Source organism: Ramularia collo-cygni, assembly GCF_900074925.1.
Source record: "Ramularia collo-cygni strain URUG2 genome assembly, contig: RCC_scaffold06, whole genome shotgun sequence".
Classification (NCBI taxonomy): domain Eukaryota; kingdom Fungi; phylum Ascomycota; class Dothideomycetes; order Mycosphaerellales; family Mycosphaerellaceae; genus Ramularia; species Ramularia collo-cygni.
The window spans coordinates 1,033,084-1,049,143 of record NW_019716260.1 but is presented as its reverse complement, the minus strand read 5'-3'; the positions used below and the strand labels follow the sequence as shown (position 1 = coordinate 1,049,143).

General features: G+C 53.9%; 8 protein-coding genes; 6 read left to right on the top strand and 2 right to left on the bottom strand.

Annotated features, from left to right (window-relative positions):
- Nucleotides 1-317: 317 nt before the first annotated feature.
- Nucleotides 318-3,404, top strand: RCC_04768 (uncharacterized protein; the record flags this gene model as incomplete). Its single annotated transcript, XM_023770045.1, has 1 exon — nt 318-3,404. The coding sequence occupies one exon, from the start codon at nt 318-320 to the stop codon at nt 3,402-3,404; it is 3,087 nt and encodes a 1,028-aa protein (XP_023625813.1).
- Nucleotides 3,405-4,141: 737 nt separating this feature from the next.
- RCC_04767 (related to long chain fatty alcohol oxidase) lies at nt 4,142-6,445 on the bottom strand (the record flags this gene model as incomplete). XM_023770044.1 has 2 exons in its annotated part: nt 4,142-6,044; nt 6,096-6,445. 2 exons carry the CDS (start codon nt 6,443-6,445, stop codon nt 4,142-4,144), a joined length of 2,253 nt encoding a protein of 750 aa, XP_023625812.1.
- Nucleotides 6,446-7,240: 795 nt separating this feature from the next.
- On the top strand, nt 7,241-7,657 carry RCC_04766 (uncharacterized protein; the record flags this gene model as incomplete). Its single annotated transcript, XM_023770043.1, has 1 exon — nt 7,241-7,657. One exon carries the CDS (start codon nt 7,241-7,243, stop codon nt 7,655-7,657), a length of 417 nt encoding a protein of 138 aa, XP_023625811.1.
- Nucleotides 7,658-8,314: 657 nt separating this feature from the next.
- RCC_04765 (uncharacterized protein) lies at nt 8,315-9,211 on the top strand (the record flags this gene model as incomplete). Its single annotated transcript, XM_023770042.1, has 1 exon — nt 8,315-9,211. The coding sequence occupies one exon, from the start codon at nt 8,315-8,317 to the stop codon at nt 9,209-9,211; it is 897 nt and encodes a 298-aa protein (XP_023625810.1).
- Nucleotides 9,212-10,214: 1,003 nt separating this feature from the next.
- Nucleotides 10,215-10,541, top strand: RCC_04764 (uncharacterized protein; the record flags this gene model as incomplete). The annotated part of the gene is made up of 1 exon (XM_023770041.1): nt 10,215-10,541. The coding sequence occupies one exon, from the start codon at nt 10,215-10,217 to the stop codon at nt 10,539-10,541; it is 327 nt and encodes a 108-aa protein (XP_023625809.1).
- Nucleotides 10,542-11,572: 1,031 nt separating this feature from the next.
- Nucleotides 11,573-12,166, top strand: RCC_04763 (uncharacterized protein; the record flags this gene model as incomplete). The annotated part of the gene is made up of 1 exon (XM_023770040.1): nt 11,573-12,166. The coding sequence occupies one exon, from the start codon at nt 11,573-11,575 to the stop codon at nt 12,164-12,166; it is 594 nt and encodes a 197-aa protein (XP_023625808.1).
- A 400-nt stretch (nt 12,167-12,566) lies between these two features.
- On the bottom strand, nt 12,567-13,057 carry RCC_04762 (related to snRNP protein; the record flags this gene model as incomplete). XM_023770039.1 has 3 exons in its annotated part: nt 12,567-12,703; nt 12,754-12,825; nt 12,877-13,057. 3 exons carry the CDS (start codon nt 13,055-13,057, stop codon nt 12,567-12,569), a joined length of 390 nt encoding a protein of 129 aa, XP_023625807.1.
- A 482-nt stretch (nt 13,058-13,539) lies between these two features.
- On the top strand, nt 13,540-15,594 carry RCC_04761 (uncharacterized protein; the record flags this gene model as incomplete). Its single annotated transcript, XM_023770038.1, has 1 exon — nt 13,540-15,594. One exon carries the CDS (start codon nt 13,540-13,542, stop codon nt 15,592-15,594), a length of 2,055 nt encoding a protein of 684 aa, XP_023625806.1.
- Nucleotides 15,595-16,060: the final 466 nt, after the last annotated feature.

The window sequence follows — 16,060 nt, the reverse complement described above, 5'->3', positions numbered from 1 at the left end:
CCCGGAGAGATAGCGATTTGGCGTAGGAAGAGCCTCGGACAGCGACATCGGTCACAATTCTCTATTTGGAGGAAGATTCTCTTGCCAATCCCATAGGCAGGACTGCTGAGATGGAGGAAGTGAATTTTGGCATGTGAAGGCAACCTAGTCAGTGAAGGCATTGGAACTCGACGGGAGCTCCATTTCGGGAAGGTGCGGCGAGTTCTCGGGGATGCTTCCACACAGTTGGCTAGCTTCACGCAACAATAACTATTTCCATAGCAGCATGAGAGGGTGAGAGAGACATTCCTCCTGGAATCGAAGGAGATTGGGATTGGATGGCGAGTCCGTGGATTTGTGTGTCATGTCGGACGCGATTGCCGACTATCATTAAAGGWGCAAGAGGGGTATCGCAGCAGGCCGCTCGACGACAAGGCTTTGGCGCCGTGCAGGAAACACATGGACGCGATGAGACAATAGCAGGAAGAGGAGGGAATGGGAATGAGAACGGGAATGTGAATGGAAATGAGAGTSGAAATGGAAATGGGAGCGGAGGGGTGAGAGGAAGATATTCCAGAAGGGAGATTCCACCCGACTTGCTTCGTCCCGAGACGCTGTTGCACCAGTTGGAGGAGGAAAAGACGAGGGGTGGAGAGGCTCGTCGAGACCGAGTAGGCGTGAAGCTTTCCCCAAGTGGGAGGACATTGCAACGGCGACAACACCTCCTCCCGCCCGCTCTGATGCAGGTGACGGAAGCCTTCATCGCCCACTCCACCCCAGACAATCTCGCCCAAGCGTGGGAAATCCTGTCGACCAAGCTTGCGCCCAGCCTCCGCCAGATTCCCTTTCCTCCTCGTCGCATCTGGATGCGCACGCCGGCCGTGCAGCCCAAACTCCATGAATTCCGGACGCAGTGCACTAAAGAATGGCTGCGCGCTCTCCAACACGGCGCCCTTTCCACCCACTCCCTCCCCTCCCCCTATGAAATCGTTTTGTTGATCGAACAGCTGGGCTTCGGCAAACCCCTCTACTACCGTCCCACTCTTTGGGAAGTCGCGGCCGGCATCCACGACCTTCGCGTCATTCATCCCCATATCGACCTGCAGCCCGCCCTGGACGAACTGATGAAGTTGTGGAAGTTGTGCCACGTGGTCGCCATCAGCCGCACTCGCACCATGGACAAAGGGCAGCCGGTTCTCGAAATGCCCACCGACTGGTCATTCCTCCCTCCCTTGACCATCTTCGCCACCCCTTCCTTCGCCCATGACTTCCATTCCATCCTCAACACCTTGGTCCTCGTCGGCGGCAAGGAGAGTGATCTGGACCCGATCAAGCTGGACTATGCCAGTCCAGCATTGATCACGCTGGACTTGTTGAGGACGACGCCGTGTAAGATGGACGATGGGACGGTGGGGGTAWGTGCTGAACTACCCGACTACAGTCCATGGGTGAAGTTGATGGAGTCGTTGTTGCGCTCCTCTTCTCTACAAGTCATTCCGCCGTGTGTGGTCCACAGGATGTTCGATGTTGGCCAAGACTTGCGGGAACGGTATGAGAGGTTACTGAGGAGGGTCGGTGTGAAAATGGATGTGCTGGAAGATGCGAAGAGAAGGTCTGCCGATCGCAAGGAGCGAAAGGAGCGTGCCGCTGTTTCAAAACCAGCTGTCGAGGCCGTGGAGGCTCCCCCGACAACATCAACATCTGATCCAATCACCACATCCACACCTCTCCACACCTCTCAAAATGCCCCTCGAGATACACCACTAAATATATCCCAAGGTACACCGCAACACCCGGACGAACCACCTCCCCGGGAAGATGCTCCAGGGCCTACTCCTCACATCAAGTTCACAACACGTCCCGACAACCCTGTCGTCGAAGACTTCGCCCTCCGACAGATCATTCGTTTGGGACGTGCATTGGAGAAGAGTGATGTCCACCAAACAGAGTTCATCCGCAACAACATTGCATCATTCGCAGCTTCCAACAATCTCACCCCCACAGCTCTCCCAATCGAAGTGTACGAGCACCTCATGATGGTCCTCTTCGCATTGAAGCATCCAAAAAGCGCTGTTGATGTCTGGAAGAAGTTCATTCAAGACGGATATGTTCCCACAGTCAAGACTTATACCGTCTTGATGCAGGGAGCATCTCACGCTCATGACGTAACGTCCATGGAGAAATTCTGGCAGGCGATGCGGCAAAAACTCCAGCCGGACTCTCACGCGTGGTCTGCGAGGATCAATGGCCTGTTCAGAGCGAAGCTGCCCCAGAAAGGTCTTGCAGCTCTAAGCGAGATGGGAAAAGAGTGGTATACCGCCGCCCGCAAAGCAGAAGACCCTTCGGCAGGTCTTCCACCTTCTAAGAAGGCTAGTAAGGCGTCGCTTCCTTTGCCGCAACCTTCCCTCCCCTCTCTCCTCTTCAAATACCCCGACTCCATCAACGGAACTCCCCGTCCAGGACTAGTAGTAATGAACACCGCCATCGCTGCCCTGGCATCCTCCTACCACGACGCCGAGATACCCAAGGTCCTACACTGGGGCAGGACATTTCAAATCGAACCCGACCTCATCACATATAATGCCCTTCTCAACATCTGCATGCGCCATTCCCGCAGCACAGAAGCCCTCTCTCTCCTCTCCCGAATGCGAGAGAAAGGGATCGAAGCAGACAGCACGACTTGGACCGTCCTCCTTACGTCTCTGTTTCAATCCGGGTTCCTCGACGACCTAACGCATGAAGCTCAAGGCAAGAAGGTCATGGAATTCATCCGTTCCGTCGAACTAGACGGCCCCGCAGGAGAAGTACGGAGGAAGGGTGGGTTAGATGTCAAGGGCTACGCCCTCATCATTGACCGTCTCCTCAAAGTCCACGAAAACACAGCTTCCGCGGCCGAGGTATTGAGGTACATGGTCCACGAAGCGAAACTTCGCCCAACCGCACAAATCTACACCATCCTCATGACATCCTACTTCTTCCCTCCCAACAACTCCCTTCCGGATTGGTCCGCCATCGACACATTATGGACTCAAATCTCCACTCCCGATTCCAACGGTTTCACCCCCGGTCTCGACCCCATCTTCTTCGACCGCATGGTCGAGGGATATGCTTATCATCACGAAATTGTGGGCATGAAACCCGCGATGGACTTCTTGGCGCGGATGAGTGAGAGGGGCATGAAGCCTGGGTTCGGGACGCTAGAGGCTGTGGCGAGGATGTTGAGTGCGAGAGGGGAAGGGGAGATTTTGAAGAGGTTGGTGGGTGAGGTAAGGAAGCGCGTGGTGACTGGCGGCAGGGTTTGGCAGAGGCAGAGGGAATTTTGGGAGTTTGTGGCGAGTACGGGCGTTGTTGGATGGGATGAGGTGGATGAGTTGATAGGGAATGATCCTAGGGGGAAGAGGGGAGGGGACAGGTGGATGGATTGATGGGTTTGACTTTCCAATCATCTTCTCCCATCTCTTGCATCTAGTCCCATCTCGGTCGTCCATTCTGTCTCTCTCCCTATCTCCTAATCTCTCAGCAATACTAAGCAGCCTTTGAATATGCTGGTCTCTCAGAGGAGCGAATGATATATCATGTATCCAAAGACCGCCCCACCTCCCGAAAGGCGAATGAAACGGATCAGATGTCGTTCATTGACCTTTCCCTATGGATCAATCCATCTATTATACATTACCTTTAATGTTGTAAAGCCCCTCAAAGCCTTGATAACATCCTATATTCTTCAAAAGGCGAATTTCTCCCTATTTAAGCCGACTTGCGCTAGGACATTTTGTCAAGTGAATGACGATGTTTATGGTGTAGGGTTAGGGTTTGGGTAGTGTCGTTTGCTTCGACGTTGATGTTGGCGGTCCGGGGATGTTATATCGAGATTCAAAGGATGATTTCTGCCATGTTGTTTCGTGTGTAGCGTTGTTTGATGATGGATGGCTTGGTTGGTGGACATTTTGTTTCGGAATCATTGATTTAAGAGAATTCAGCGAGGTTGAGTCTTGTCAAAATATCAGACCGGTGCATTTCTCAACTTATCTGGTACACGTCAATCCAATCACTCCGCGAGACAGAAACCATCATAGTTACCAAGTTGAAAGCACCTTGATGTAATTCGATACATTCCGTTTATATTCCCTACAACCCATCCTGTCGATATACATATATACACCTACAGCCTCGCCCTCTCCCCCGGACCCAACCCAGCATCATCCACAATACCCCTTGCAATATTCCTCGCAATACCCATACAAGTGATCATAGGATTCACCCCACTAGCACTGGGGAAAACACTGGTGTCCGCAACATACAACCCGTCGGTACCCCAGATTCTCCCCTTGAAATCCACCGCCGAATTGGACTTTAACGTCCCCATGCGACAGGTTCCCATCTGGTGCGCGGAGAAGAATCCACAGTCCGGCGATGGCAATCCTCTCTTCTTCAATTTGTCAACCCACTGTCTGAAAGCCACGTCCGTGATCGAAGGCGCATCCACACCCGTTACGATGATGTTCGAAGCAGGGGATGAAGCGGGTCGCACAAAAGGCTCCACCCCCGGAATGGCRGCGTGGATCTCCCTCGCACCTTCAACATACATAATCTCTGCGAGTCCGATGATTCCAGCGAGGATGTGGGCTTTGTCGTAGTTGCTGGGAGTGTACGCAATCCTTGCGGAACCGTCCTGAGGGTCCGGATACACTCTTCCACCATACCGATCGCGAGCCAGAGAGATGTAGCCCGTCATTCTCCGCATCTTAATCGCAAACTCCTTGAACTCCAACCCACCCGTCCAAGGGAAGAGTGGGAGGAAAGAGGATGGCATCATGGTTGTCACTTCCAGCTTGGCTCCATATCCGGAATTGTCCATATTCTCGAATTCATTCACCACGGATGTGAGAATGGCTCCCTCCCAAGGTCGAACATCCTCATCCCACACCGCTGCGAGGAAGGACACGGGATGAAGATGGAGATGGCGTCCGATATGCTTATTCCGGAGACCAGACTTTTGCAACAACAAAGGCGTATAAACCGATCCTCCAGAGATGATGGTCCTCTTCGCCTTGATGATCACCTGCCGCTTGCGACGATCACTCCCGGCAACACCACCATGGCCATCCCGAGACGTCCACACACCCCTCACACCCGTCGCAGTCTTCTTATCCGCAGCATCAAACATAATCTCCTGCACGTCGAGACCCTCCATAAAGTTGGCTCCGGCTCGGGCGGCATCCGGAAGAAAAGTCACGACAGGTCCCTTCTTCGCACAAGTCCGACAGCCTCTTGTACAATATCCATCATTGTGGACCTCCCCTCCAGTATTCTGCGGAACAGGTTTAGCAGTCCATCCCAACTTCCTCGCACCCTCCATCAGCACAGTGTTAGCTTTGTTGTGCTCCACGTTCTTCAAGCCCACGCCCATCCTATCGCAAACAGCATCCAAGTCCGCCTGGAACGCGGCTCCTTCGAAATGTTCCAAGCCAAACTTTTCAGCCCACTCGCGTCGCACATAGCCCTGTGGCTGCAGCGAGGCGCTCCAGTTCACCGTCCCACCACCTCCCCACGTCTGGCCCGGAACGACTGTAATACTAGCATCATCACTCGCATGACCGCCGCCATTTCCAAAAAGAAGAACCGGTGCTTCCGCCTCACTCATGGGGAGATATTCGGGAGCCCAGTAGTAAGATTTCTCCACCACCAACACTTTCAATCCCGCTTCCGACAAGGTCTTGGCCACGACAGCGCCGCCACATCCGCTCCCTACAATAACGACATCCGTCTCGATGACCTCCACCTCCGCAGGAGCGGCGGGAGGAATCTGCACGAAGCGGAACTCAAACCCGGCTCCTGGAGGGGAAGCATTAAAAGCTACTTTGGGGTGGGAAAGTAAGGCAGGGAGAGCTGGGGATATTCTCAACCAGAATAGACGTGCCAAACCTGTCAGACTTCGATTGAGCGATCTCAACAGTGGGATCCGAGATGTCGCCCAGCCGAGAAGTACCTGCTCCCGGTCCCGGATTGGTAGGGCGTCTAGGGTTGTTGTGTAGCCCGTGAGGAGGAGAGCGCCAGCTCGTGTGCTGTGTTGACACTGTCAGATGGGCATCTTTCCAACACGCCAAGACACTCACTTCAATGCATTTAGAACAAACAACAACCCACCGCGCGAAGTCTCATTCATCGACTGCTCGACGAATCTGAAAATGTGTTGCTGGAATTCGGGCTCGGCTGWAGCGCTCTCGGCAAAGTAAGCCGCGACTTCCTCACCAGAAGCCGCATCCCCTGCAAGGTCATGCACGCGCTTGACGGAAGCGTTGTAGACGTGTGGGCGAACAGGGAGCTGTAAGAGGCGATTTCCTCCCACGCGGGAGATTGATGGCACGACTGTGTTGCATATCGCGGAGAGGATAGCCCATTGTGCGGGAGTTAGTGTTGAATCCGGGGGAGGCGGCAGCAAGGTTGGTGTCTGTTGGATGGACATCTCGAAGGAGTCGGTGGAAGATATAACCAGGGTGAACCTTGGCTGTGGGTATCGGACAGGTGCGTTATCATTCAGGAGTAACTCCTCGGAACCAGAGTTGTCTCGCCACGGTCATGCGTGAAGGGATGGATGGAGGTCGTGGCGTCTGTTGTGGTATTGACTTTGCAATCCTGTGATCAAGATGTCAATGTCACTGTCGATATCTCAACACGACCACGCGTATTCAACAGAAATAAGCGAAGCGATGGAATGGAAATTGGAGCCTTGGCTTGAAACAAGTCGCATTGCATTATATTGCTGACGATGATGATGTTGATGAAGATGCTTTTCCAGTTTAGCCCGCGTGCAGGAGACGAACGAGCCGAGGAACCTTTCGCGCCCGGAACCTCGTTTGCAGTGCCCGCTTTGCACATGTCAACTCGAAACACCCGACGCCATGCCTCGGACAGCCCAACATCACCTGTGGTTGTTGGTGCTGCAGTGGATGGATGAGTCGAGTTTCATATGGAGGAAAAAGGTGGGTTGGAATTGACTCGCCGTCTGTGTGAGGTTGGTTTGAGATGCGTCTCTTGAAGATTGGATGGGAGGGGACTTGCAGGCCTTCCAATCTTCCCTTGCCCTTCCCGTCTTCGTCAGCCCGCCCGTGGACACGGCATCTGTCGGTCAAGGGTCGGTGGAAAGTCGCTTGTCCGCTTTGGGCAGGCTGTCAAGATAAGAGCGGCGGATTTGATTGGCTGGCGCATTCTCGACGTTCCTCAACCATGGCGACCAGGATCCGATCCCTCGCACACATCGATGGATGAGAAGCTGCATTTGATGAAGGCGACGGGGATGCATGCGCACATCGTTGCTGCCCATCATCTATCAATATCTATCATCCTCGAGGTTGATGATGATGATGATGATGATGATGCTGAGATAGATGTACCGTACCTACCGTATGCATGCCCGTGGATGGACCAGACGATGGACGGTCGATACGATGGTGAGCGAGCGTTGGAGCTGGGGAGATCAGACCTTCGATCAGCCACCGGCAGTWGTCATCATTCCTCGATCGCCTTCCTTCGTGTCCTGCTCGTTTCCCATGTCGGCTCCATTTCTCGTTTGCATCCTCCTCGTCGCGGCCTGCCATTCGCTCCCGCCATCATAAGCGCCACGCCACCTGCAGGTTACTGCAGCACAGCGTCGCCGGCATGCGCGGCGCCGTTGTGACCTCGTCTCGCCTCTCACGCGCAGGACTACTGCTCCAAGCCTAGTTGAAAGTCGGTGATCCACCCTTGTTGAAAGTGCAGCGTGAAAGCTTGTCCGGCCGCCGGTCGACCAGGGTGGGTACGGGCAAAGGTCATCATTTGCTGGGCCCAGGGTCTTCGGTTGGCGCTCCAAAGCCTAAACTCGCCGTTATCTATCAAGTAGTATACTTGCTTCTCCCTCCGCTGCATCTGTCTGACCGCAATACCCAACAATGCGGCGCACCACTTCCATTCCTTTGCCGTGTCGAAGATAGCGAGTGCCGGGTCAGAGGTCCATCTGCCGCTATCTCTCCTCCAATCTTCCAATCCCCTCAATCCAATCGACCCCGACCATTCCCGCCAGCATTAGATCTGAGGATCGCTGTTGGATCTCGTCCCTTGCTGCCGCCCCTACACCGTCACTTGCGATCAATCTCAAATCCCAATTGCAAAAGTCGGGGGAAGCATCTCTTGAAATAGCCGTCCGCGTCGGCCATCTCAAATTCCCAAATCTCAAGACTCGATACCCAGTCTTGCTCTCGACAATTCCCGCTTTGTTCCGTTGCAAGCCACCCACCTCAAAACCAAACAAACATCCACCCGTCTCACTTCACTCTTGAATGTGCATGAGACGATTATGATGGCAACCACCTCCTTCGCTACGCAGGCCAATGCGCCCACCAACTACTACAAACTCCCTCAAGCGGGGCCCTCACCACCCGAGACCTACTCCCTCCACTCAAAGCACGCCTACAAGACATCCCACGTGGAGCAGCTGGGCTCTCAAACGCCCTCCCCCACGACCAACATCTCCCCCACCAGTATCTCTCCGATCAGCAACAGCTCCAACCACAAGCCACGGCAACTGCGACAGCCGCGACAACCCCTCTACACGCCTGCCGCATTGCGACCTGCGGAAAAGCTAGCACGCCCTACCGACATCCCAGGTCGCCCCCGTGCACCCGACACCCCACCTGCCAGCACCGAGAGCAGCTTCACCATGCACACCGACTCTCCCCATGCCATGGAATTCGCCACAGACTTCTTCCAACAACAGGGAGACTATCACGATGTGGACGCCATGAGCCGTGGTCTCAGTCGTGCTTCTAGCCATGTGATTGACGAGGAACTTGGGGACGTGACAAGTGCCCCCACCACCGCACATTGGAAGCCAGACGAGTCCGCCGTGGGATGCTACATTTGTAGCCAGTCATTCACATGGTTCTTCCGACGGCATCACTGTCGACGGTGCGGGAACCTAGTTTGTGATAACCATATCCGACACACRGTACCTTTGGATCAGAACGCCCGCTATCACCCAAATGGACACCCAAGCAAGGCTTGCAAGGCTTGCTGGGATGGCTGGAAGATTGTCAAGAAGCTGCACCACTCCCGTGCCAGCAGCATCGCCGAGAGCTCCAACAGCTCTCAAGGCACTGCCATGCCGATCCCCAATGCGCCCAACAAGAGGGTCGATAACCTCCGCATCGGCAGCATGGCACGATCTGAAGGTGGCATGGTCTGGTCGACATTCTAAACAACAACGCCCGCAACAGGGCTATTACGACGWGAGAGGAGAGTTTCACGGCCTGATATGCTTGGGGGGACCCTTTTGCAACTTTTGCTTACTTTCAACACTGCGTTTGAGCGATTCGTTTCGGCAAACCCGACTTTTTTGACATGTTAGCGTTATTAGCGATCTTCGCTGTGATACCCAAGAGGCCGCACAATAGATCGATTGATTGGGCGTGGATGGCGTTTGAAGATGCTTTTGATTGTATTATACGAGGAGGAGAGAATCGAGCAAATATGATATCCCACATACTGAAGATGAATTAATTATGGAAGAACACATAGAACATCCACTATCTGAAGACCGCAATCTTGAATGCTCGAACAGCATGTCGTCCACTCTGACTTTCCTCCCAGCCATCGTTCCTCCGAGTACCACCACCTTGAAGTGGTCTGACGACTTCCTACCCGATAGACGTTGAGGCCACACCGTTGACCGGGATCTCATCAAACCTTCGACACGAACGTTTGCTGGTAGCTCAGAAACTCTCGACCGGCAACAAGCGGCACAAGCAAAGAAAATCAAAATCATCTCAACTGGCTTCTCGTGATTGGGGAAGCTAGAAGGTCGGGAGTTCTGATCCGCGCCTTGGTAATCCCTGGATAAGATCGCGTTCTAGCTCGAATCGGAAAAAGAGTCCTCGGAAGTTCTAGACCGTGGGGGCGTGGAACGTTGTTGTCGACGACACGTCTTGATCCAAGACGCACGATTTTAGTCTGCTGGACGACGGCGGTGCTTGGGATGATGAGCGACAGGTCACAAGATGATGGCGAGTCGACGAAGGACGCAAAAAGCGCATGCACGCTTATTTAGGGTGTGGTTGTTGTTTGGGGAAAGTGCGGTCTTCGTTCATCGGCGACATTTTCATGCAGAAATGCAGGGCGTGCGCTCACATCATGCAGGCAGCATGGGTCATATTCCGCCGAATTTCCCCACAAGTTGAAATGAGGAGCAGCATCATCATGAGATGCTCATGCTCATGCTCACGCTTGTCGCCGTGGTCGTCGYCGTTGCTAGCGGAGCCACTGCCGATTTTTCGGGAGAAGGACCGAGCGGCACAAACGTTCCTACCAACTCTCTCCTGGCGAGGATACGCCGAGCCGGAAGCTTCGACGAGCGTTTCTGTTACCAAACCCACCGAGACTCTTCCATCCACTCCATCCCTTCAGCCACCGCTACCACTAATTCGACCGCAGATGGTGGAGTCAAGCCTCGTGGAGGAATATCGCGGCTTCTGGAACCATTCTTCGTGGCTTCTCTAGGGCTACTACATTGCTCGGAGGATGCAGCCTAGAAGAACATAGTCTGTTCTTCTAGCCTTGACCGGGAGATATATCACGCGGCTCATCTTGCTTATAGGGATCATGTGGTGGGGTCTTGACGACTGTCGCGTGTGAGACGAGACGTGTTGGGGCGAGGGACATTTCTCGGTGTGGAGCCATATCGTCAAGATCGCGGCCAGGGGATGAGCACTAACCGGCGATGGACACGGCGTTGTGTTCGTCATCGCTGGTGGCTATTGTCTTACGAGTGGACACCACGAGCGAACCTCTGTCGACGTCAACCCAGGCTGCTTCCGGCGATGGCCATGAGACTTGCGATCCACCAGGTYGCGATTCACGATCTGATGGTAAACATGATCTCTGGGCTGTCTTGCAGTCGATACCGCTCGTGCTTTCGCATCAACTTCATACATTGGGATGGAATCGACTTTTTCAATCACACTGTGCTGAAATGAAGCCTTCCCGGAGTCGAAGAATTCTCGTATACTGCGAGACTTCTTGATGCTACATGGGGCCCAGAGCCTGTATGACATATACAGCGACTCCAATGTCTCCGGACGACACTCGCTGGGTGCTTACACTCTCATGAGCTGTGGTGAATCACATTGAATGTGAGCTTACYAGAATCACGACGAGTATTTGAACGTTTGTCCGGAATGTAAGTCACATGTTGGGACATCATCTCACCTTCTTCCATGACTTCAGTACCGGCTTCGTTAGGTGTTTCTTGCAAATGTTTCTGACTCTACAACTCATGTCCTCTACTCCAGCGAGGCGCGTTTCAGGATCATTCTCTCTCACGTAAACGATGAATTATTTCGTTGCTTTGAGGTGTGAGAATTCTCAGTAACTACTTTCATTCACTTACAAGCATTTCCGATTTCTGACGATCCCCCTAAGCGGCACTTCACGAGTCTTCCCTCATTCAATGTGACTTCACGTTACCTGAGTAGCGAACGACGGCAACCTCATGCACTGAAGTTCAACACACCGTCAACATCCACATCCACCCAAACATCTCTCCATCTTCACTTCACCGACAATGCAAGCTCAACCACCACCCAAACCCACCAATGGTGCAGCAGCGGTTGAGAATCTCGGACGTCTCGGCGCCATCATCGAACAAGAACTGATCTACTGGGTGAGCTACCTCAGCACTCTCTCCAAAGACCATCAACACTACGAAACCATTTCAGCAGAGACCGTCACGCCGGAAAGCAGACGCAGAGCAATGCAACACATTCTCGAAACCCTCCCACTTCGCCACACAGCTTTGGCCAGTGCCTACAACGATGAGAGTATTGATCACCTTGAACTTCCAGCAGCATGTAGCGCTCTGCTTGAGCAGCTCAAGGACGAGGCTGGTGTGGTGGATCTAGGAGATTACTACGACTTCAAGCTGTTCAAGGGGAAGCGATTCCGGCAGGATGTGCTGGCGCAGGAGGCGGAGGTTAGTGAACTGGAGCAGGCTCGGCTCGGCGTGTTGCASGGCTTGATGGTGACGTATGAGTTGTTGAAGATCTTGGAGGGGGAGAATATGTTGCAGAGCAATGCGGTTCAGTTGTTGGTGGAGACTATGGATGCTGCTGGGTTGAGTGCCAATTCAGCAGTGGCGAGTGGTGGCAACGCGAAGTGAGGTTGGAAGGGAATGAGAATAAGTCCGCGTAGGATGATGATGGTCTCATGATGCTGACGCGGATTGAGGATCGAGTTTTGGGAGGGAGAAGGGACAAGTGAGCCAATGTTGTCTTCTTTTGTCGATCTGCTTGAGCAACTGTACTACCAGTACTGCTGCTGCTACTGCTGCTTTTCATGGTCTCCCACAAAGTGATGACAGTCCCAGTTAATGTACCGGTCTCGCTGCTTTGATATGTCGCGTGTGTTCTGTCATTTCCCTCGCAAGTGTCGTTAGTTGTAGACACCATTCCTTTCAYCGTATCCGTCCTGTCACCTARGCCTCGCGCGAGTGACTGAATCGTCTGAATTGCATTTGCTAAGGCTGTGTGAAAGTCACGTCGCCCAGCATCTCAATCTCATCACTCATCGTCATCATCTGCCTGCACGAATGGGTTTGCAATCTCCTCGCTGCCATCCAGTGGAGAAATGAGGACCAACAAAGTACCACGCACCACCAAAAGACCAAGTGAACGAGAGCTCGTGTTGCCCTCTTCATCTGAAAGAGTATTAGCTGGCTGCCTCATCACATGTGATGGAGCCACAAACCTCTAGTCATCTCCTTCACATTGTCCAGAACCAGATTCATGAGCTGATCATATCCTTTGAGCGTCCCAGTCACTGCAGAAGAAGTCAGTCATATACCCCAGATCATTGATTCAGCATTCGGACCTTCTCTGCCACCATTGAATTTGACGCTGATGTCCTTTTCCATGTACTTGGAGAGATCAAGGATGTTTTCCTTCTTTCTCTCGGCGCCAGCATTGCCTCCACCACGACCTCCTCGATCATTGCCACGGCCACCGCGGTCGCCTCGACCACGGCCACCWCTGAAATTTGCTCGTTCTGACATGTTGAACAGGATTGTGCTGGCACGAATTATTATTTCTCGTTTGACCATGAAGTGGAAGCATCGCGCTGGCCGGCTTAGTAATCACATTCGCGTCTTCCCGGCCAGCCAATCGAGTGCGGGGCCATGGTCTCCAGCAACCGATTTTGAACAGCCTTCCGACAGGGCGGCGGTGGCTTGCGCGTCCGACACTGCAGCAAAAGGCTGCCGTACATTACTGCCACCGGAACGGACGAGACGGTGTCAAAGTAGGTCGCTGTGCATGCTTCAGGCTCGTCGCAAGAGTCTTGGGCCCGTTCCGACGCGCCCGGCGGAGATCGAGAAATCGGCGGAGTAGGGCGGAGTGGTGTTGCCCGCCCCGGGATCCAAGCGTGGAGGCGCCCGCTCCCCTTTCCTCTCATCTCATCATCCCTTCCCTTCTCTTCCCTCTCCACCTTCATCACATCCTTCCCCATCAACACCCACGGGTGGCTAATGTGACAGCAATGGAATCCACACCGACCCCAACTCCGACGGATTCTACCACGACCACCGCTGCGGTCAAGCGGAAGAGGAGCCCCTCGGTCGGCGCACCATCTGCTGCAACGTCTGCGCCTGCCGCCAAATCAGCCAAGACAAGCAGCCAGATGAGCATTAATTACCTCGCCCGCCAGTCCGCCGAAGACCTTCCACTCATCACCAAAGACGACACGCTGCAAGGCCTGCTGCATCTGCTTTCCGCCTATGGCACCATCCTCGACCGCCACGAGTCTCTGGCGTCAAATCTGGGTGCCCGTCCTTTGGGTCCAATCCTCATCAAACGCTTCGAGCGGTGCTTCGAGTCTCCGCCAAAGGTCGTAGCCTCCCACCATAAGAATGCTAGCAGCAACTCCCCCGAAGACACAACTCAACAAATTACCTGGCTGGAAGTAATTGAGTTCGCCCGCTCGCACCCTGGTCAATTCACCCTGAGCACGTTCTCGGAAGGCAAACGCGTCTGTCAATTCTATTATCCGCAAAAGCAGCTACGAGTGCAGATCAGCGAAGAGGACTTCCTCTTCATAAACAGTGGACGATGCCAAGAATTGATACCACCCTTGCCGATTTGGGAGGACGAAGAGAAGGAGGTTGCGACTTGCGACGTGTTGGAAGCGAAGCTCAGGGAGCTCACCAACGCAGCGGACATGGTAGCGGCGCGCACAAGACAGCTCAGTCACCGTCTCAAGGGACGCCGAGCTGCCATACTCGAGAGACGCGCTGAAGGTGGCAGTGGCACGCCAGCGAAAGCAAATGCTATATTGACAAGCAATGCACCTCACACGGCAACCGCCGACTCTTCGAACGGATTCGTAGCTGTCAACACTGTCAGTGCTGCCGGTGCTGCCAGTGCCGCCACTCCTGGGAATTCCGCCGCCTCTGCTAACACCTTGACGAATGGCCGAACTGCCACGGGAGAGACGATTGAGCCGACTCGTGTTCTCGCTTCATCGGCTGCTGTTCGCAATGATTTGCTGCGCCATTTTGRGAGCTTGCCGCACAATCAAACACAGGGCAGGGTACAGCTGCGCCATATTGTAGACCATCACAGCCATACACAAAGGCACAGTGACTCCGCTCAACAAGGACAAGAGGGTACAGGATCCAACGCTTCGTCATTATCTCCCACACCATACAATCTGCTAGCGAACGAGACGCTGTCTTATTCGACTTCCAACTCCGCGGCACCAACTCGTACATTTCCGAGCAATTCTGCCGCATCACACAGACCTTCATCCAGCACTGGTGGCAATCCATACACCTCTGGACATGCGCCCTCGAAGCACAATTTCAGCCGTCCTCTTCCAGCTGCCCTCGAGAGCACTCAACCGTTTAGGCCACTCTGTCAAGCTCACATGGACGCACTTCCACGCGGCGATCGAGTTCTTCCGCCATGTGACAGGTGTCGCCGCCTTCGCATGGATTGCATCAAGAACCTGACATCGTGCGCGGGCTGCACGAGGAAACATGCGCGCTGTCATTGGCGCGAGGTGTCTCGCRACGAGCTAGGCGCTCTCGACCATCTCATGGATGCGGCCTACCCCGAATCGGGATACTCCCCGTCCCATACGAATGGCTACGCAAACGGCAACCCTGACATCGACGATGAAAGTGACGACGATGACGCCAATCCCTTGGAGGACTTAGAAGCCCYTGGAGATATTGAGGAACAGGAAAATCAAATCCGTGAGGATGAAGAAGGCTTGCGGAATGCGCGGGAGCTGGCCCGGCAGGGCTGGGAGGGCAGTAATACTGTTGAAAAGGGGGTTGAGGTAGTGAATGGGACCACCGAGCATTCAACAGCACATCAGGCTGGAGAGGAGGAGGCGGGAGGTAGAGCCGAGCCTGGAAAGCTGGTAGAGGAGATGCAATCGTCCACCATCGTTCCCAGCCATGACATCGTTCAGCAGGTAAATTCTGCCAAGGACGTGCCTCCAGAGCAAGATACTGCCAAGCCTATCCTTCAAGCCGGCTTCCAGGCAGTCAATGGCGCGATGCCTCAGCGCTCGCACGGTTCGGAGTAAACTCCATACAAACGCTCCAACGCGGGGTGGAAGGAAGTGGAGACAACCCATGAAGACGGCATTACAACCCTACATTTCTTGACGCAAGAACACCGTATGACAAGCGAAACGGCTGTAATACTGCAGGCATTATGATTTCGAGTCCGACATACCATGCAACCTGCCGATAGATTGCGCTTTTGCAGCTTTTAATGAAATGGACTCGCGGCAGTGGTTTTCCTTGTACCCTCATTCCTAACTGTTGATCGCATGTTTGATCACCATCGCAGCAAACGCTTGCACGCGACTCAGCGGGCAAGGTGTGGTCGATATGTTGTGGTCGGTTGCGTACTCAAAACTGATGGCGCAAAAGCAGGTAACCTGTCAAAGGGCTGAAAAGTCCCGAAGTCTATCGCCACATATCCACAACCACGGAATTGAAGACTTGCTCGTCGAATGAAACGGCACATCGGGCCGTGTGTGTGTT